Genomic DNA, 22,335 nt, shown 5'->3' on the forward strand with positions numbered 1-22,335 from the left:
TCTAGGATGTCTGGCTCAAGGTCAGTGATCACACCAGCGTGGACATCAGGGACATTAAGATCTTTCTTGTATAGTTCTTCTGTGTATTCTTGCCACCTCTTCTTAATCTCTTCTGCTTCTGTTAGGTCCCTGCCGTTTTTGTCCTTTATCATCCCCATCTTTGCACTAAATGTTCCTTTCATATCTCCAATTTTCTTGTAGAGATCTCTAGTCTTCCCCATTCTATTGTTTTCCTCGATTTCTTTGCATTACAAATTACCTATTTACCTATATAATCATGACATTTGTGCAATTACATCATTGAGTTTGTGTTGTCAAATTGGTGTCACTGTGATTTGTTGCAGATGCACCTGTCCTCAACTCTTTAAACCATGGTCTGCACTACAAAACTGGAATAATACTTTCTTCCTGTAATAAACTCTGAGAAATTGCTCCAGGCTGCTTTTCACTGCATTATTAAGTGGCATTGAAGTACCTGACATAAGCTTATCAACCTAGAAGTATATTTTGAAGTTAATCATATGATGATATCTACTATATTACATTCCTACATGTATAGGAATCTAAATTCCTTCTCAGGAATTTAGAAAATGCTGTCCTGAATGTACGTAAGTGGCAAAAATAAATACTTACCTGGAATGCGGACTTTAAATTTTCCACTCTGTCCAAAGCCACCTTCTATTATACCTTCCTCTCCTGTAGATAGCTTGACCTTCAACCCCACAAACATCTGGATGTTTGTTTCTTTTTTAAATAATGAACGACCAATCACACTGTAATCATCACACAGCTGCAAATTAAACAAATAAGTTAATAAGTTATCATTTTGTATACATATACATATATTATTATTTCTATATTGCATTCCTATGCCATCAGTAGTATTTCTATAACAGCTTAAGTGACCTGGGCTGAAGTCATTTTTGATTTTAGTTACATATCAGCAGCCAATGTAATGATTGCAATGCAGATGTAAAATCATCTCTCCACATTATTCCAGTATCATCAACCAGACTGTTGAACTCATTAAACTTTTCTAAACTATATATAAAAACAGTCCAACATTTAGTACATTACAGTAACTATCCTAAAGATTATGTACCATTATTTTAGGACCAGTTTCTTTTAGAAACCAGTGCATCCGATATATCAGCTGAAGGTGATAAAAAGCATCCCTAACCACTGTTTTAATCTGAGATATGGAGCAAGTCTTGAATACAGAAACAGTTCAAAACTGCACAATTTTTCTATCTGTGGGAAAGTAACTCCATCTAGAGCAAAAGATCTATCATGTCTCTAAAATTATTACCCTCTACACTCAGCAAGCACTTCAATCTTGTTTAGATTCCATTTTGGTTTATTAACCATCATTCAGCCCATTATCACTTTCAGGTACGCATTGTGGAGAACTATTTTGGGTATCATCAGTATATTGATATCACACAGCACCAAACTCCCAATATGGGAATTTTTTTTTTAAGATGTTAAATAGCAAAGGAGACAGGATGAAATCATCACATACAGCATAAAGAGTTCCTGCTTTGAACAGTATCTACAAGGACACCATCCTCAGACAAGACAGAAGATACTATGGTTCACAGTACTAAAAATCACCATAGTCCAAAAGAATCAATAGTTAACACTAACAGTTCCTAGGTGAACATTATTTACTGAGCTTACCAAAAGATTCTCAAACTGAAAACAAAGAATCCAGATAATGACCTTCTTTCAGGGACTGTGAATTGGAAAAGCCACAATTTTCTAAACCACCTTGTTTAATCACGGAAAATTAAATGTCACTGTAACATTGCCCATCTGAGAGACATAACACATGCTAAAAGGCGTAATAATCGCCTCTTTCAATTAGGCTTTTATGATAACATTAAAACTTCAGTCAGGTTCAACTTATGATGACTAAATTCATATGGCCATATAATTTTCTGGGAAGCCATATGGAACTGATATGACATTATCTTCTTCCAGGCTTTTTTTGTTTTTTTGTTTTTTTACTTCCCAGTCTTGCCTACAGCTCTGGGATGTCCTGGTGGTTTTCCATCCAAGTACTAGCTAACTAGGCTCAATCCTCCTTAGTTTTTTTGGGATCAGCAACAGCATAGCAGCAGTGTCCACAAGAGCGGGGGTATGGACTCAGGACAGAATGATAAAAATGGTGTTCCAATGCAGGCACCTTCTCTTTGGTTAACTGCATTGTGATGTTGCATGCATATATGAAAGGGGTAGGGCTTGTGGTACAATGCTGCTTTTGTCATTCTGATGAAAACAGCGAACCTTTGCAGACATCCACGGGGATTGGTCAAAGTCAGCTAAGCAATGCTAATTTAACTGTGCAAGAGATGTTGCTGTAATGAATCTCTGAAATTTACTTTTCAACAATAGTACATCTAATTTGGGAGAAGAAAAAAAAAGAACAGAAAGTGTCATAGATCATCCAAAATTTCAAATCTGAGTTCATGGAGGAGAGAGACATTTTTAGCCCTTTCACAGCTCAGAACAATTTCCTTGGATATGAATCTCTGGATACATTTGCAGGCATTGTTACTTCACTGCATGTATGGACTCGGCCTTATATTTATCTGATTCAAGCTGTGTCTGTTCCACTGCTTCAATTACTGCAGATTTTCTGTATATTATAGAGGCAATTCTGAATCAAGTCAGAGGAGATGTTTAAAAGCAGTTGTGTGAATGTCCTACTGAGTTTCTTAGTCCCAGCTTCTAATAGAAAAAAAATAACAGGGTCACTGACAGAACCAACTTTACAACATTTCCAAAGCTTCCTGGAACACTACGGACTCTATCAGCTTTTTCAACTGAAGTATCTAACTATTTAAATCCAACCATTGCTAGCTGGTGATCTATCCATGAGAGACAGAAAGGCCCACAGAGAGTGAGAAAGGCCCACAGGAGTCCCCAAGCTTGGAATATCTCATGAAGCAGAACAAAAAGCTAAATTATGTGTGTGACCAAAAACATATGTTGCTCCTAACACCAACTGGGATATGCCCACAGTTGTCATAGCTACACTGAACTCCTGAGCCACACCTAACAGACTAATCCTGAAACTAAAATCAATCAACACCAAAGGCTTGGAATACCATTTCACAATTACTTCTGTCAATTCTGTTGGGAATTTCATTAGGTGGTGGTTGGTCAATCTATCCCTGATCCCCAAGCCTAAGTAGACATATTTAATAAGAGCCAACTATCTCACAATTATTCTGATAAGGGAGATATTATTCCTCTGGGTCATAGTTGTAACACCTGTCTACCCACAACTTCTTTACTATTTCACAAAAAAGTACTCAAACAATGTACAGGAAATTTTAAAAATTAAGCCTTTTCAACACAATAACAACAAAATCTTGTGCTCAGGCACCATACACTAGATAACTAAGATAATGTTTTCTTCATCTCTGATAACAAAAGATTTAATCTCTCATTTTTACACTAGATACAAGTCATAATCCATCAAATTCAATTCTACCTCTACCTCCACCTTTCCATTTAATAATAATAATAAAAATAAACCATCAAACAACAACATCTGCCTATCCCAGGTCCTTGGGAAGGACTTGATAGGTGGATAAAAATGCCAAATCTAGTCTAAACATTGGCTGACTGTGCAACCAACAATAGTAATTTATTAAATTTATATGCCACCTGACTCCCAGCAACTCAGGGCAGTTAACAATAGTTAAAACATTTAAAAAAACAAAGAAAAATACAGAAAACATAAAAACAGCACAAGACCAAAGGACAACCACGACAGAGGAGAACAGAAAGGAAGAAAGAGGCATCAATCGTCCTCTCCAAAAGTCTGGGCAAAGAGCCAGGTCTTTAAGGCCCTTCGAGATCCCAGTAAGGTGGGAGCCATTCCAATTTCAGGAACCTCATTTCAGAGGGCAGGTACTGCTACAGAGAAGGCATGCTTACAGGGTCCTGGTAGGTGCCATTGTTTAATTAATGGAACTCAGAGCACTCCAACCCTGCCAGATCAAACTGGTCAGGCAGATACCATGGGAGACAAGCGGTCCCTCAAGTAAACAGGCCCTATGTCATGTAGGGCTTTACAGGTAGTGACCAGTACCTTGAATCGCATTTGGAAGCCAACTGGCAACCAGTGCAGCTCACGAAGCAAAGGTGTTACATGGGCATATTGAGGCATGCCCATCACTGCCCGCACAGCTACATTCTGGACCACCTGAAGCTTCCAGGTGGTCTTCAAGGGCAGCCCCATGTAGAGCACGTTGCAGTAGACAAGCCGTGAGGTGACCAGGGCATTAGTGACTAATTGAAGGGCCCTCTGATCTAGCAAAGGGTGCAAGTTGCACACCAGATGAAGCTGGGAAAAAGTCTTCCTGGCCACGGCTGCCACCTGCTCACTGAGCAGGAGCTGTGAGTCCATGAAGATCCCCAAATTGCACACCATCCTTGAATGGAGAAGTGCAATCCCATCCAGGATCAAAGTTGGAATATCCCCAGATCTGGGTTGTCCAAACACCCACAGCCACTCGGTCTTGGTAGGATTGAGTTGGAGGCAGTTCCTCCCCATCCAAACCTGCACAGCCTCCAGGTACTGGGACAGAACCATGACAGCCTCACTTGGCTGGCCTGGAGTTGAAAAATATAATTGGGTATCATCAGGGCACTGATGATTCTGAACTCCAAACTGGCAGAGGACCTCACCTGGCAGTTTCATGTAGATGCTGAAAAGGAGGGGGAGAGAAGAGAATCCTGTGGCATCCCACAAGTGAGGGGCCTAGGGGACGAACTCTCTCCACCAACCAACCCTGACTGGAACCGGCCCTAGAGTAAGAGAAGCACCATAATATGGTACCCACAATCCATGGAGCTGGCTCAGAAGGATACCATGGACGATGGTATCAAAAGCCACCAAGCCATCAAGGAGCACAAGGATGGATGCACCACCACCATCCCAGCTCCACCACAGGTCATCAACAAGTGTGACCAAAGTTATCTGAGTACTAAATCCAGCCTGAAACCTGACTGAAACAGGTTTAGATAATCCATTTCCTCCAGGGTTCTCCTCAGCTGCAGACCGACCACTTTCCCAAAAATCTTCCCCAAGAAGGAAAGGTTGAAGACTGGTTGATACTTATTGAAAACTGTTGAGTCCAAACATGGCCTCTTGAGGAGGGGGTGCACCACCACCTCTTTCGAGGCTGGGGGCATCACCCCCTCCATCAAAGAGGTCAACACTCTGCAGGGACCCAACCACAGCTCATCTCCTTGGCCACTTTTACAACCCAGGAAGGACCCAAATCCAGTAAAATGGTGGCCAAACTAATAGCAGAAAGAGCCCTGTACACTTCCTCAAGAATCACTGGCCCAACCTCATCCCAGATCATACCACCAGACCATACCCCAGGCACCTCAGCCTGCTCTGCCCAATCAGAGTCCAAGACAGAGTGAATCTGAATGACTTTATCCACTAGATAGCCTAAATAATCTTCACAGTGGCTCCCTCAGCACCTCCCCCAGTTTACTCCCACTCCTCACATCCTCCTCCCAGGCCCAAGGACACATAATCAATCTCACCCGACCATTACACACAAAATTACACCCAAAGTCCTGGCAGCCCACCCCACCCAACCCACAGGGAACTCAACCACCCCTGGCTGCATCTGATGACACACTCACCAGTCTCACTGGAAATAAACCCCTGTGGGGGAAGAAAAAAAGAAAGAAGAAAGCACCTCAGTCCTGCTTACCTCTCCCACCCCAATAGTGGGGCAAATCACCCCCAAGTTAAAAACAGGGTTAGCGCCCATGGACCTCTACCCCACCCAACAAAACCAGGGATCCCAGGTCAGCCACACCTCCATAGGTTGAATGTCGGGGGGGGTGAAAACTGCTGCTTTGAGCATCCACATGGTGTGCCTCAGGCTTCCACAGCCTTCACAAGCCCCAAGGCCACCACCATGATTTTCCAAGCTTCTGAGGTCACTACCATGACCTCCGTGGCCTCCATAGCCTTCGCCAGCCAGAATCCCTGCACCTCCGCTTTTTCCATTTGGCTGATTTTCTGAACCCTAGATAGACCAGTGATGGATTTTCTCCTGTCACTGGAGGTCTCTGCTTATACCCCTTGTTCTATCCCTGTGAAACTGCTATCTTTTAGCAGGAGAGAGGTAGGCACATGCTTGGGATCTTCATGGGTCCAGAGTATGGATCTTTTTAGTCTATTAGCCCCAGTTGGAAGCCCCTTCCTAAATGCCATGACTCAGTATAGACAGATCTGGAAAGAAAAGGATTTAGATAAGGGGAGGGTCAATCAGTTATATTATCTTGTTTCCAGCAAGTGAACCAGGAAGCAATCTGGCTCTTTAATGAAAATTTCTACCAGCCTGTTCTACTTTAATTAGCTTGATTGGATGTAATTGTTAGAAGAATCTGAGTAAATAGTTGCTGAAGGTAAGAAGGCCTGAGAAAACAAACAGGAAAAGATAGGGAATTAAAACACCATAGGGCTACTTCATTGGATCTTTGAAGAAGACATATACCATTCAAGGTAAGAAGGAACTAAACAATATCCAGAAAATCACCAGTAATAGGGAGACCATTCAAAAGAAAAGTCCTCAGATACCTGTCTTTATTCATAATGACACATTTACCTCCACGCTACCTTCATATTTGGAAAATATTTTGCCTGCCTGAATAGAGCAAAATATTTCCAATCCAACTTTTAAAAATTCAAGTTTGAAGGTAAAATGTAATCATGTTTATTACACTTAATGTCTTAAATCAGTTGCATTGAATTTAATTTAAAGATTATTAAACCAGTGGGAGTCAAGTTTGGATTCATAATTAAGCAATCATATATAAGAGGCAGCAAGCTTGTTGCACAGGGAAAGATAAACGTGCTTCCCTGGGCATTGGCAAAGCAAAGATGCAACCAAGTGAGCCTAATTCCCAAGGTATGAATATTTCTGATTGCTACTAACCCCTGAAGATATTATGTCTTTGTGTCATGTCAAAGAGTCCTGATATGAAAAGAAAAAGAAAATGTTGAAAAAAGAAGAGAAAGTGTTGTTTGATTTAAAGAAAATTGGTTTTTGATTTTTCATTAAAATGAGTATAGTAGTTCTACATTACACTGATCAGTCAGATAAGAAGTACGAAACAAAGCAGACCAAATCTTTATGTAGATCAGTGTTTTTCGTACTAGGCAACTTTAAGATGGGTGGACTTCAACATGCTGGCTGGAGAATTCTGGGAGTTGAAGTCCACACATTTAGATCAAGATTACCATTTAAAATGCAGGCCACACATTTTAAGACTACACAGAATTATTCTTAGGATTTCTGTAACTACCAGAGCTATCACTTTGCCATTAGCTGAGTAGCCTTTGGAGCTGTGTTTCTCTCTTAGTTTCTCATCCAATTTCTCCTGGTTATAAAATATGAAGCTAAAAAATCCAACGCTATGGACAACAACGGATACACACTCTTCTTCTGAGTCTGTAGACAGGGGCCTCGCCATGAGGGCAGACTAATTTTATTAACTTCAGGGGAACTTCAAAAAGCTTAAGGCCTTTAATGCCAGACAGAGACGACCCCAAAAGTCAGTTTAAGTGCTGCATAAACAAAGGATTAGGTCAAGAAAAAGCTAAAGGCTCCTTGCATTTCTTGTTTATATTGTCATATGACCTAGTGGGAGTGGAAGCGGGTTAACTTTCTGATTTTAATCCACCATGGTGTACAGTGGTGCTTCAGTTCATTGACCTACATTACAACAATATTTTTTTAAAATTTATGGGCAGAGTTGCAGCATCAAACTCACTTAAGGAGTTAAAAAAGGAAAATGAAAGGGGGGGCAAAGAACAAATGTTTCTGACTAGTAAATTCTCCCTCTCTTGCTTAGGTTAGATCAGCAGCTTAGAAAGGGATTTCAAGTTCAAAGAGACTGTTTCTGCTGCTCTTGTTTTATGGCTTAGACTAGAGGACACACTAGCATTGCATTTTATGAAATATTCCCTCCCTCTTGACTTTTCTGTTTGCAGGGGGAAAAAATATTATTGTATTAACACAAGTGAAGCATCAGTCACTCTCCCTTTCCCTTGCACACACACACTTTAATATAGAGTACACAGTTTTAAAATCCTTTTGATTTAAATATTATTTGCACTGCAATATTATGTTTGCAATGAAGAGCTACATTTTGGGTTGTGAAATTCAGCACACACTCATGGTTTGATTCCACAGGAAAAAGTTACTTAAACAGAACCTCCTCCTCCACCCCCTCCAAGTTTCTACAAGTCAGTTCTAACCTTAGAAAAATGCTAATTATTGGTGGGGGGGTCTGTCTCTAAAACATCTCATTGCTGACATTTGGAAGGTAAGACATCTGTGCAATTTTTCTCCTGTTTTCCAAAAAAAGAGTGAACACAATGGATGGGGAATAAGAACTAGAACAAGGCATCAGGGAAAGAACAGAAACAGAGAAAGAGGGTTTAAAAAAAAACCCTCTAGAAATAATGTAAAATTTGTATTTCTGCGTAGCACTCGTCAGATTCATATTAAAGAAGGTTCAACTTAGCACTGCTCATGTTATTTATTAACTGAGTGATCGGATTTCTATACTTCCAAATTCTGTATCTCGCAGTATATTAGCAAAAAAACGATTATATTGAACATTACTGCAAGAAAGCTAAATAAAAGCGGAAAAGGATATTACTCCAATTATCATTTTTCATTACTGTCTTCAGTTATTACTAAATTTGATTTAATGTTACCCAAGCACCTCACCCAATAAAGCCATAACATCCTACGGTTGTGCTATTTTTTTCCCCACTCATCATGATTCAGAGTCAGGATTGCATTAACACAAAGGCTGCACTTGGATGTCCATTTTGTGACTTAGCAAGCCACAAAAGCCTTTTGAGCACTCACAAACTGGGCACTTCACTCCTACAGACTAGGTTTAAAGTTGTCTTGTTAGAAACCATTAATTATAATGTTCTGGTCTGAATACAAGGAAAAATATAGTAACAGAAGAATTTCTCTTTCACTGCTAGTATAAAGGGAGATTCAGAGCATGTCTCTGCACTAAAAGGATTTTTAATATGATTGTCAAAAGCCAGCTCAAACTTGTTAGCTGTTTCAATAAACTACCAATAACATCAATCACAGTTTAGAGCAAGGGTTCCTAAACTTTTTGTCATCACACCTCCCTTTAGTGTAGTATTTCCCCAAAAATCCAAACACCAAAATGAACACTAATGAACAATGAATACAATACAATGAAACTTTGGGAAAAGTGGATTTACTGTAACAATGTAACTAAAAGCTTCTTCACATCTCCCCTGGACTCTGTCTGCACCTCCCCAAGAGAGGTACACTGCACAGTTTGGGAAATCCTGGTTTAGGGTTTAAATGAAGTAATCAATTACTGTTAATGTAACCATGTGGGGAAGGTTTAAAAGTAGGCATGTAGGAGAAACATATGAATCTAAGTCTTATGTCCCTACAGCAAGTTTCAGCTAGCTGCTCTGTTGGAAAATCAGAGAAGTGAAGGAATGAGACTGATAAATGTAGAAGACATACAAACAATTTGCCTCAACTCACTCCTTTCAGGGAAGCCAGGAAGTTCCCTGTAGGGCTGGGTCAGAGGTTGGAGGCGAACTGAAGGGAAATTTAGACACCACGCTCTGTAGGCATATTCATCTTGAAGGCTCTCTCTGAGATTTAGAAGATTCCCAAAGAGGGCTCTGCAGAGGTACAGAAAGCATAAATACAGTACGATCCTAAGAGCCCTTGAAGAACACAACTTTAGTGCCTGAGAATTCTCTCCGGAAAGATTATAGAGGCAGCTGTATGCTGACTATGTAATTTGTGGAATTAATAGTTCAGTAGTTGTCAACTTTTTTCACTGATGGCAATCTAAACTCATATACTGTATCCTATGGCAACCCTGTTTCATCTCCCGCTAGTATAGTCACCTTAAGAATGCATATTGCAGCCATGAATAGAATTACTGCATGAAAACAGCTAAGCTAAGAAAGGTTTGTTTTCAGAAAACCACCTTGTTGCAATTACAACTTCAATAAAAGGTGTTGCAAATAAATCAGTAACGTTCAAAATTGCTTAATTATTATGCTCATTTGTACTACTGATATATTTCCTTTTTTAAACAAGGTTTTTAAAAATTTCTTAACAAGTTTTACAGATTTTTTTTTAAAAATTACAAAATCCACCAAAAAAACCCAAACCAAAAAACAAAACAAAAAAACCCACAAGAAAGAAATGCATGGAAGACTACAAAAACAAAACAAAACATGTAAGGAAACAAATTACCAGTATATTTTAAGTTTTAAATTACTAAGAAACAAACAGAAATTTACTGGGAGTAAATTGCTATTTTGTCATCTGGAAGGATATTTAGGCTTGATGAGATTTAAATAGACTTTTAACATTAGGCAGAATACTGGGCAACCACACTCTTCCTCAACCTTTGTTAATTATCCCAGTTTGCAACTTTTTTATGTTTGTGAGAGCAGAAAATCTCAGCTCACACAGGTAAAATGTTGAAAATAGCATGAGAATTACCAGAAGCTTTTGGAGGAAAAGGCAGTCCATGGGTATTCATTTTTTACCTGTATCTGGAATTCATCAACAGACATCCATCTACTCTAATTTGAAATTAAGTCTGTTGCATATATCCATTAATTCCTTCTATGAGACTAAACTGAAATTGATTTGATAAAAGAGTTTCTCAAGCAATCATAGTTTTCAATGGATGTATGTGGAAAATAATACAGAATGTTCTTTTCCAATATTTCAGGTTGCTTGGCAATTAATGGTTAGACCACATTATTGTTTGTTGAAGCACATTTGGGGATCATGTCCACATTGCCCACTTTCACTTTTACAATCCAAAATCAAAAGCATTAATTTCATCTGAACAAAAAAAGGAGGATATAGGGAATGACCTTGAAGGACAGGAGAAAGAGGCATCGGTCAGATAAGTGGTGCTTGAGCCCAGGCTAAGAAACTAATTTGAGAAAACATCTCAAGCCCCCACATGAAAATAAAGTGAGGGAGGAGGGACACACATTCAGACTTGTAAGATTCTGTTACTGTAGCTGTTAGAATTAAAGTAGTCCTGACTTATTTGGCACTGGTTTCTTAGTCTAGTCTGCCTGGTAGGGCTGACACTAGGGAAGGAAAACAAGGCAGCAGAATGACCAATGCTTTCAGTCACTATACCCCAAATTCCACACACCCAGTGTCCTCCAGGTAAGTGGATTTCAAATCTGTATCTTGCATGGCTATTGAGGAGAATTCTGGGAACTGAAGCTCACGCCTCTTGCCAAAATAAGATTAATAAAATCTACTGTACGATTAAGATGCAAAATATAAAATATAAACAAGCAGAGTTTCAACTACCACAGGAAGATAATATCTTTTCCAAGGCCTTCTTGGCTATTCTACCAAGTGCTAATCTGAGGCACATTCCTTGACTGCTTGTTCCTTTAATGTTGATTATTGATTCTAAAAGGCAGAAGCTATCTACCTCTTCAATATTTTCACTGGCAGTTCCAAGGCTGGTTGTTCTACCTGTTGTCATTAATTTGATCTTCTTTATATTTCACTTTAGTGCCATTTTTTCACTGTGTTCCTTGATGTTTATTACTAGATCTTGCAGAACCTTTGCATTTTCAGCTATCAGAACAGTGTCATCAGTATAGTTCAGGTTATTGATGTTTCTTCCTCCAGCTGTAAAACCATGCTCATCTTCTTCCAATCTAGTTTCCCTTAATATGTAATCAGCATATAGGACGAATAAATAAAGGGAGAGTATACAGTCTTGTCGCATTCCTTTGCCAACTTAGAGCTAATCTGTCTCTCCATATTCTCTCCATACTGTGGCTTCCTGACTTCTATATAGGTTTCTCATGAGGACAAAGAAATGTTCTAGGATTCCCATTTTTCTAAGCATATTCCACAGGTTGGCATGATTGACACAATTAAATGCCTTTCTGTAATTAATGGAGCACATACTGACTTTTTTTTTTTTTAGTATTCCTTGACTTTCTTAATTTCACAGCAATAATGTTTCACGTTTCTTGGCCTTTTCTAAAGCCAGCTTGAACACCTAGCATCTCCCTTTCCAATAGGGCTCTTATTTGGCTAGTATGTGAACTTAAGGATATTGTATGATAGTTTGCACACTCTGTTAAGTCCCCTTTTTGGGGTATTAGAACATAGATTGACCTCTTGCAATCTGTTTGCCACTGTGTTGTTTTCAGATTTGCTAGCATAGCTTGGTTAGAACCTTTGCTGATTCTTCTTCTGTAGCTTGCCATTTTTCTTTGGGCATTCCATCAGTTCCTGCAGTCTTCTGACTTGGAAATGACTGGAGTGCTTCACCTTCTAGTGTTAGAGGTAGGGAATATACAGTGAGATGGATAGCATATAAATTTGATTAATAAAATAAAAATAAAAAAATATCTGCTATGGTATCTCAGATGATAATTCTACTGTACAGTATTTCAGTATGCTCTTTCCATCTTTCTTTGGTCGTCTTTGGTTAGTATCTCTCCACTGACAGCTATGAGAAAATCATTAGAGTGGCAGAAATTGTAAGTCATTCTCCTGCTTCATTTCAGTTTCCTAAGCCATATAATCCAACTACATTTTCCTCCTTAATATTTCCAACTTTGGCATTCCAGTCTCCAATGACAAGCAGGATATCTTGCTTGCATGTTTTATTGATTTCAGACTGAACTTGATCATAAAACTCGTCAACCTCCTCTTCTTCTGTATCAGAGGTTGGAGCATGAACTTGGATAATCATCATATTAAAGGATTGTCCAGAAAGTCTATTTGATATTATTTGATCATTGACTGCATTGTAGCCAAACATTGTTCTCAGTATATACTTCCTAACTATAAAAGCAATGCCATTCCTTCTTTCTTTTTCATTTTTTCATGTTTTCTTTGTCCTTAGTAAACAGTGTGATCTTTTGACTGAAAGTGTTCCTAGTCCATCTCAATTCATTTAAGCCTAAGGTCAATTTGTTGTCCTTTCATTTCATCTTTCACTGTGTTGAGCTTTCCCATATTCATGCTTCTTATGTTCTATGTTCCCACTGTAATTCTGTCTTTGCAGTTTTGGATTTTCTTTTCCTGTATAGCAACATCAGCAACTAGACATCCCGAAGGTTTTAATCTAACCATGCATTAACACCATTAGTACTTCAAAGGATCCTCAGCTCTTCCTCAGTAGCATATTGAGGCCCTCTGACCTACTGTCAATCATTTTATATTTTCTATCCACGTAGTTTTCTTGGGAAAAATACAGGATTAGTTTACCATTGCCTCCTCCCACACAATATAAAGTGATGCTTTGCCTTATCATTGTCACTGAAGTGATCATCTACCTCCAGCATCTTCCTCTATCACTGCTGCCCAATATAGGTGCTTGCCTGCTTTAGCTAGGATGACCTTTCTGCTTTGGGTGATCCTGATGGGAAAATACACTCCGGGCATATACTCCCAGCATTCTTTGCTCATCCCTCTCAGCAACACTCCCTCCCCCTGCAACAATGAGGCAGCACAGCAGGACTTGGGGTACTTTTACATATGAACTAAGTGACTATTACATTACTTCAGAAAAATTAATACAACTGTCCAAAAACCTTTGCAAACCAAAATTTGGAAGATTATACAAATAATCTTATAGTAACCCCAACAATGTCTATACAATAATTATGATCTGCCAAATTCAGCCGTACCATCCAAAGCAAGTAATTTTAATACTTTTTTAAAAAATGAGGCATTTTCGTTTTCTTACAGCTACTTCATTAGAAAATTTGGTGACAGATTAGCCAAAGCCATATTAATGCACATTTGTTAATGCCCATATCTTTCATTCTTCTACCAGTAAAGCTGAAATTTCCCCATGTCTGCATTTTTAAATACAATGGTATTTCAAATGAAAATACAATTATCTCCACATTCCTAAGCTCTACAAAATTGCCCAATTGCAAACAAAACAGCAGCCAAAAAATAAATACATCTCTTATGCTCTTATTTTAGTGTGGATTTTAACTATTGAAAGCATTGTGCATTTTTATTCAGTGACTGCCCTCATTGAAGTGTTATCATCATATTTAGCATGCCATCAGCAGCCAAGCACAACCAGGCAAACCTGTATTCAGATTTTAAAGCAGCTGAAACATAAATTGTGGCAAAAGCAGGTTTTGCCAAGCAGTTGAGTCTACTGTCAAGTGCTGACCATCGCATAGGCACATACATAGTAAGCAACACAAAATATACACATTTGTTCATATACATACAGAGTAAACTTGATAAATCTAAAATGGTAAAACCAGGAAAGATTAAGTCAATTCTATAACCCATCACACAATGGCCAAGATAAGGCACAGACAATACAAGTTCCTACAAAGATAATTGTGTTGCCAAGAGACCTTTTTTAAAATGACAACTTCCTCTTTTCACTAAAAAAAGAGAAACTGTATGATTACAGATCCACACGATAGTAATATATTCAGAAAGTAACTATAGAGATCAGAGGTAAGACTGTGGTTTGCGAATTGTGTGTTATGATGAATGCTTGAGCATTTATAACACATAATTATCTATATGCAGACTTCAGTGTTAAACCTAGAATATTTTGTGTTTAAAAAAAAAAAACTACTAGAAATTTAAGTTCAGCCAGAGTACAGTTAACTACTGTTGCCAAGAAATGCAGTATCTTTTAGCCAGGCAGAGTCATTACAACTGGAGCGGCATGCAAGCCAGAGTAAATAACTAAATAAATACTGTACCCAAAAAAGTAGCTTATTAAAATAATATCTTGCTGACCAATGATCTTTTAGCATGTCTTTACATGTCAAAGTCTTTGCCTATAGTTTCAGCAAGAAACAATTCTCCTTGAGGCATTATGTTTATTTTCATTAAAAAGGCCCCAAACAACAAGCAGTGATGTTTTTACTTCACAAATAAAATGGAGAATTTTCTTTCTCTTCTTATTCCACTACAACAACATTACTTATTAACCAGCATTCCCCTCACCAAAACATTTTGAGGATTTAAAGTTCCTTGGGCAAACGTTTGCAAAATAGAAGCATGCAAGAAGTCACAGTTCATCTTGGGGGAGGTGTTTATAATTCATATATCATATTGCATTGTATTATATTTTTACTCTATTGGAACCTAATCTCCTAATCAGGGTTGGCCACAGGAGGTAAATAAGAGGGAAGAAGAGAACCCATTGACAAAGGTAGCCTGATGAAAACATAGGGCCTAACTAAAACTTACGTTTTTCATGGTTAATTGGCTATTCTCACTTCTGGACAAAATTGGGAATAAGAGAATTTGTATTTATTTATTATATTTATACACTAGTGTAATCTTGGTGGTTTTTATCCATAAAAAGTTAAACATTTAAACCAGCACAATATTATAAAACTGTAATCCCTGTCAAGCCTGTAATGACAGCTTTACCAAGGAAGCAACATTCACAGAATCCCATTAGTCAGATTTAATGGCAGGAAAAAGAGGTTAGGTTACAGAACCTTGGAAATTAGATAAGTATACTCTAGTTCTCACTTATTATTGACTACATTAAGGCAGTGTATCTGCGAGTTGTTTAAACTTCTCTCTTACAGACATTCTAATAGATGGACTAACTCTTAAAAGATGCCTGGGGCATAGTGTTGTGAATTATCTGGGATGAGTTTGAGTCTGTGACTCCTATGTGGCAGTCAGGGTCTTCCAAACTGTGAGTTTGGCCACCTGCCTATTAGATCCAGGTCCCACTTGGGTTGTTAAGATTGCCCAGCAAGTAACCTGTCATTGGATCATTGCAGTGGTGTTGGCTTCTTTGAGCAATGGGATGGGGTTCCTTCAGCCTTGAAGAAGATGGTCTCTCCCCAAGAAGCCATCCTTGGGCCCAGTGATTTTGGATAACTGTCAACCATTCTCCAACTCTCCCTTTTTAAGGAAGGTTGATGAGAAAGTAGTTGGACAGCAGTTGCAGGGGATCCTAAAGGAAGCTTATCATCATTTCAGCCAGGTTTCAGGCCAGGACCCAGTCAGAGATAGCATCGGTAGCACTTGATGACCTCTGCCAGGGTTGGGATGGGGATGGTATGTCCATCCTTGTGTTCCTTGATCTTGCAATGGCCTCTGATATAATCAATCATGGTATCCTCCTGGACCAGCTACAGGGTTGGGAACTGGGGGCAGTTATGTCATGGCGGATCTCCTATTTCAGTGGCTGGTTTCAGCTGGCATTGGCAGGGGGGATGGGTAGTGGCCTCAGCCCCTCAACTGTGCAGGGCCTCAGGGCTCTACACTCTCTCCTTCATGATTAATATCTACAGGAAACTGCTAGGGGAAGTCATCTGTCAGTTCAGGGTCCGGTATCACCAATATGTAGATGATACCCACTTGTATATCTTGATCCTGAGCCAGCCAAGTGATGCCATCAATGTCCAATCCCAGGGTCTGGAGGCTATGTGGGTCTAGATGGGGAGAAACAGATTCAGGCTCAATCCTACCTAGACTAAGTGGCTGTGAATTTTTGAGCCCCCCAAATAGATGGGGTTGCACTTCCCATTCAAGACTGTATACAATCTGGGGGGTCATCTTGGACTCATAGATCCTGCTGAAAGACCAAATGACAGTTGTGGCCAAGAGGGCCTTTGCCCAGCTACCTGTTGTGTCAGTTATCCCTGTTCCTCAATTGGGAGAGCTTCCAGATGGTTACTCGTGCTCTAATCAGTTGGACTACTGAAAGGTATTCTATATGGGGCTGCCCTTGAAGACCACTCAAAAGCTGTTGCTGGTTGCCAGTGAGCTTCCGGGTCCCCCCAAAGATAAAATGTGCACCTGCTCCTAGTTGGCTATGTTTTGAAAACCTCCCTTTTCTTTTCCAGACTCAGAATTCCTATACATCACCCTAAAACAAAAATACAGATAGCAGCTACATATCAACCGCAAACATTCTCTAAAACAATTCTGTTTTAATTAAATTCTGGAAGACAATTAGGAAGGTTGCTAACTTGGCCTCAAGAGGGAATATATTCCATCATAGGCAGGGTCGCAAAAGAAAAATATTACTGTGCCTTTAATTTTTCAGTATTAGGGACTAATAGATATTGTTGTGGAACATGTACTGGATAGGTCATTTCTATGTGGAGAAAGCAATCTTGCAGCTATCTAGGTTAAAGTCCAGACTCTGAACTGTACACAGGAACTTACTGTCAATCAATGCAGTGCCTGAAATACAGGTTTTATGAATATGGCAACTTTCATTCAACAATAAGCCACTGTATTTTGGACCAATTGCAGTTTCTAAGTGAGCTTCAAAGGCAGCTCTACGTAAGATGTATTGCAGTCATCCAAACAGCTGGTGGTAAGACTCTTGCCAGGGTCACCCATTCCAAGTAAAATCACAATTGTCACACTAGCTGAAGCTGAGCAATGACTCTATGGCCACAGCCTCTACCTGTCTACTAAGCAGTAGCTACAAGTCCAGAAGGACATCTTAATTCCAGACCTGCTCTTTCTGGGGAATGTCACCCCATTCTAAATTATCACTGGAGATGACAGAGATCTCTTCTGAACAAAGAGCCAATGCCATTTTTCTAGAGTTGCACCCTACCCAGTCCCCAACTTCTTCCAAACACTGGGTCAAGACTTGTACAACATCTCCAGCTTGTCTGGGGTGGGAATGTAAACCCATAAACCTAAAAATCATCTGCATACTGGTACCTCATACTGAATTGACAGATGATCTCTCCCAGCAGTTTCATGTAGATGTTATACAGCATGAGGGAAAAGACTGAATCCTGTGGCACATCACAAAAGAATGCTTACTGGGCTGACTCCTTTTCCTCTATCATCCCAGCTGAACTACCCACTCAGGAATTAGAGCCATTGCAACAAACTACACTCAACTTCCAACCTAGTAGGTAGTCCAGAAGGATACCGTGGCCAATGGTATGAAATGCTGCTGAGAAGCCTACTAAGATCAGGAGAAGTACCACAACCACTTCTAGGTATTGATGTAGGTCATCCACCAGAGCAACGAAAGCTGTTTCTATCTTATGCCCAGATTTGAATTCAGGCTGAAAAATTCAGATAATCTACTTCCTCCAGTGCACTCTGTAAGGACTCCCTACCACTTTATCAATGGCCTTCATAAAAAGAGAAGGTTGGAGATAGGGCTAGTTATCCAAACCAGCTAGATCCAGGAAGGGTTGTTTTTTTTTTTTTTTTTGAGAATGTGGCACACCATTCTCTCCTTTAAGGCAGACAGTAATGGCCTCTCCCTCAAAGAACATTGGTCGCCTTCTAAACCCAACTTTTCACCATGCCCCAACAACCTGAAGGTGCCAGGAGGGGCAAGCATAACTTTTTTCATGTCACTGGAGTTGACAGGCTAAAAGGAGTCCTAGATAAGGCTCCAAGACATTGCCTAGATTCTGCCCATGATAAGTCAAAACTACACTGAATGTGAGTAATTTCATCAGTGAAATGTTGTATCTACAAGCCGCAGCAGCCAGGAGGCAGTTCTTCATGCCTGACTTTTTCAAAAAAGCAACCTTAAGCAAGGCTGCTGGGCAACAATCCACGAACAAAATAAGAAGGGAGAAGTATGAATGTTTTATTGCTCTTATAGCCATTATGAAGGCTCAACTGGGTAAGAGAAATCTAGGCATTATTATCCTAGCCCACATAGTCTCTTTCCTTGTCTCCCTCTCTCTCTCTCTCTCTTCCACATACAAACACACAATCACACATACAAACCTATGGGACAGCATTGGGCAGGAATGTAGGTAAAATACTTCATTACAGTGCTTATACTGGTGCTACTGAAAGAAGTGAAATTCTAAGCAGTTCTAAGAATTCTAAGAATTCTTCCATGTAATTTCTAGGACATTTGTATGCTGATTGAGTGCTCACAGTTATACTTCTTAGCTGCTGATAGTGTCCATAGCTATGTGAGTAGCAGGAGATCTTGTTGAAAGTAGCAGTTATAGCACTAGAATAAAAAGTGTCTGAAGCCAACTCTTTACTATTACTTAATTTATGCTATCAAAACCATTATTATTTCTGAATGAAAACAAACAAACAGTGAGCAAAAACCTGTTAATTGTCTGGTGAGTGCCGTAAAATCTTTAGCAACTTCTGTCTGTTTGTAGAAAAGCAGAACAAAACCATGGACTTTGTGGGTACAATGGAAGTAGTGTGGTAACCTAATAATTAGAGGAATATCTTATCCATCATTGCCTGATTTGAATGTCATGATGAACTGGCCACTAAATAATGGGAGAAGCTGCATACATTTTATCATCAAGGGTGAACAACAAAGTCAATTAAACTTACATGAAATTTCCCCATATTTGTTTCAGAAACAGAATCCCATGAAACTGGCAAGCTACAGAAAGTAAGCCTGTCCTTTTATTTTAACTCTCCTAGAGATTCTGAAGCTAAATTGCCCCCCTTTAATATGTTAAGGGAAATACCAATTCCTTGGGGGGGGGAGATGTGTGAGAGAGTGTGTGTGTCTATGTGTATAAAACACCATTATTATTTAGTGCCTTCCTACAGCATTGAGAGAAGGAGGCAACCACCCACTTCCTTCCTTGACAAAGAGAACACAGTTTTTCTCTATCAATGTCAAGAATAGACACTGTAAATTCAGTTATTCTAATCTCCAGACATCTATCAGCAATAGGGTGGGACCGTCTGAATCAGTATTCTATGAAACCAGAGTCTGGACTTTTCTTAAAGCACTCAATGATTTCATCACCCATTTGTTCATACTTTCCCCACAGGGAGCAAACATTCAGCTGCTGTTTTCTCCAAACCATCTATCTAATGTACAACATACTGTAAGTAAACACAAATTACGTTTATTAGAACATTACACTGTATATTAAAAATGCTGTACCTCTATGTCTCCATAACCATTTTTATATTAAAGAAATACTCCAGCAAAGAGGAGAAAATGCTGTAGAAATTATTTTTCTATTATCCTGAGCTCTGCAGAAAACCAAGCTTCCTGCAGAATTTCCAGTAAACGTTTAGCCCTATTTGAAATATCTGAAGGTTCAGCCAAGAAATTGGGACAACTCTGGATCTAACTCACCAACATTAGCAACTTAGTTCATTTCAACTGTAGAATTATTATCATTATATTATTATTATTTCAATTTGTATGGCTACCCATCTCATCTACGTGACTCTGGGTGGCTCAAAACAGGTAAAAACAACAATCCAATAAAAGCAAATTTAAAAACCAATATACAAACATATGAAACCATCAATAATCATTTTAAAACAAAAATAATCATGATCAGCGACAGAATCTATCCTTACATCAGTTCAACACAGCCACTGTAGAAACTCTCCACCACTGCCAGACCCCCAGGCATGGTGGCAGAGCCATGTCTTCAGGACCTTCCTAAAAGCTGGGAGGGTCAGGCCAATCTAAGTTCCAAGTGGATGATGTTCACTTGGAACAGCAGAAAAGGCTCTCTTCCTGGGTCCCACCAGATGACACTCTTTTGTAGACCGGACCCACAACATACAGTGGGGCAAAAAAGTATTTAGTCAGCCACCAATTGTGCAAGTTCTCCCACTTAAAAAGATGAGAGAGGCCTGTAATTTTCATCATAGGTATACCTCAACTATGAGAGACAAAATGGGGGGAAAAATCACATTGTCTGATTTTTAAAGAATTTATTTGCAAATCATGGTGGAAAATAAGTATTTGGTCACCTACAAACAAGCAAGATGTCTGACTCTCACAGACCTGTAACTACTTCTTTAAGAGGCTCCTCTGTCCTCCACTTGTTACCTGTAGTAATGGCACCTGTTTGCCCTTGTTATCAGTATAAAAGACACCTGTCCACAACCTCAAACGGTCACACTCCAAACTCCACTATGGCCAAGACCAAAGAGCTGTTGAAGGACACCAGAAACAAAATTGTAGACCTGCACCAGGCTGGGAAGACTGAATGTGCAATAGGCAAGCAGCTTGGTGTGAAGAAATCAACTGTGGGAGCAATAATTAGAAAATGGAAGACATACAAGACTACTGATAATCTCCCTTGATCTGGGGCTCCATGCAAGATCTCACCCCGTGGGGTCAAAATGATCACAAGAACGGTGAGCAAAAATCCCAGAACCACATGGGGGGACCTAGTGAATGACCTGGAGAGAGCTGGGACCAAAGTAACAAAGGCTACCATCAGTAACACACTATGGCGCCAGGGACTCAAATCCTGCAGTGCCAGATGTGTCCCCCTGCTTAAGCCAGTACATGTCTGGGCCCGTCTGAAGTTTGCTAGAGAGCATTTGGATGATCCAGAAGAGGATTGGGAGAATGTCATATGGTCAGATGAAACCAAAGTAGAACCTTTTGGTCTAAACTCAACTCCTCGTGTTTGGAGGAGAGAGAATGCTGAGTTGCATCCAAAGAACACCATACCTACTGTGAAGCATGGGGGTGGAAACATCATGCTTTGGGGCTGCTTTTCTGCAAAGGGACCAGGACGACTGATCCGTGTAAAGGAAAGAATGAATGGGGCCATGTATCGTGAGATTTTGAGTGAACACCTCCTTCTATCAGCAAGGGCACTGAAGATGAAACGGGGCTGGCTCTTTCAGCATGACAATGATCCCAAACACACCGCCCGGGCAACGAAAGAGTGGCTTCGTAAGAAGCATTTCAAGGTCCTGGAGTGGCCTAGCCAGTCTCCAGATCTCAACCCCATGGAAAACCTTTGGAGGGAGTTGAAAGTCCGTGTTGCCCAGCGACAGCCCCAAAACATCACTGCTCTAGAGGAGATCTGCATGGAGGAATGGGCCAAAATACCAGCAACAGTGTGTGAAAACCTTGTGAAGACTTACAGAAAACGTTCGACCTCTGTCATTGCCCACAAAGGATATATAACAAAGTATTGAGATGAACTTTTGATATTGACCAAATACTTATTTTCCACTATGATTTGCAAATAAATTCTTTAAAAATCAGACAATGTGATTTTCTGGATTTTTTCCCCCATTTTGTCTCTCATAATTGAGGTATACCTATGATGAAAATTACAGGCCTCTCTCATCTTTTTAAGTGGGAGAACTTGCACAATTGGTGGCTGACTAAATACTTTTTTGCCCCACTGTACTTCTCCCACAAGTCCTGATGGGATGGAGAGAGGTGGTCCCTCAAATAACCCAGTTCCATGCCATATAGGGCTTTATAGGTCGTATCAGCACCTTGACCTGAATCTGGAAGCATACTGGCAACCAATGC

At 39.8% G+C, this 22,335-nt stretch overlaps 1 protein-coding gene across 5 annotated transcripts in view; it reads right to left on the minus strand.

The window, feature by feature from the left end:
- EEFSEC (eukaryotic elongation factor, selenocysteine-tRNA specific) overlaps positions 1–22,335 on the minus strand; it is a 344,759-nt gene that overhangs the window by 216,191 nt on the left and 106,233 nt on the right. For 4 of the 5 annotated variants that reach the window (XR_015794902.1, XR_015794903.1, XM_088134249.1 and 1 more), the window contains exon 6: positions 634–790. The exons of the other annotated variant lie outside the window; for it this stretch is intronic. Coding sequence is in view for 2 of the 4 variants with exons in the window: in XM_088134249.1 (XP_087990375.1) it covers positions 634–790 (157 nt within the window). In the remaining 2 variants the exon portion in view is untranslated. The remainder of the gene's footprint in view (positions 1–633; positions 791–22,335) is intronic. 5 annotated transcript variants of the gene reach the window in all.

Source organism: Python bivittatus, unplaced genomic scaffold, assembly GCF_059951505.1.
Source record: "Python bivittatus isolate LINGU-HERP-01145 unplaced genomic scaffold, Pbiv_v1 ctg000080_np1212, whole genome shotgun sequence".
In the NCBI taxonomy this organism is placed as follows: domain Eukaryota; kingdom Metazoa; phylum Chordata; class Lepidosauria; order Squamata; family Pythonidae; genus Python; species Python bivittatus.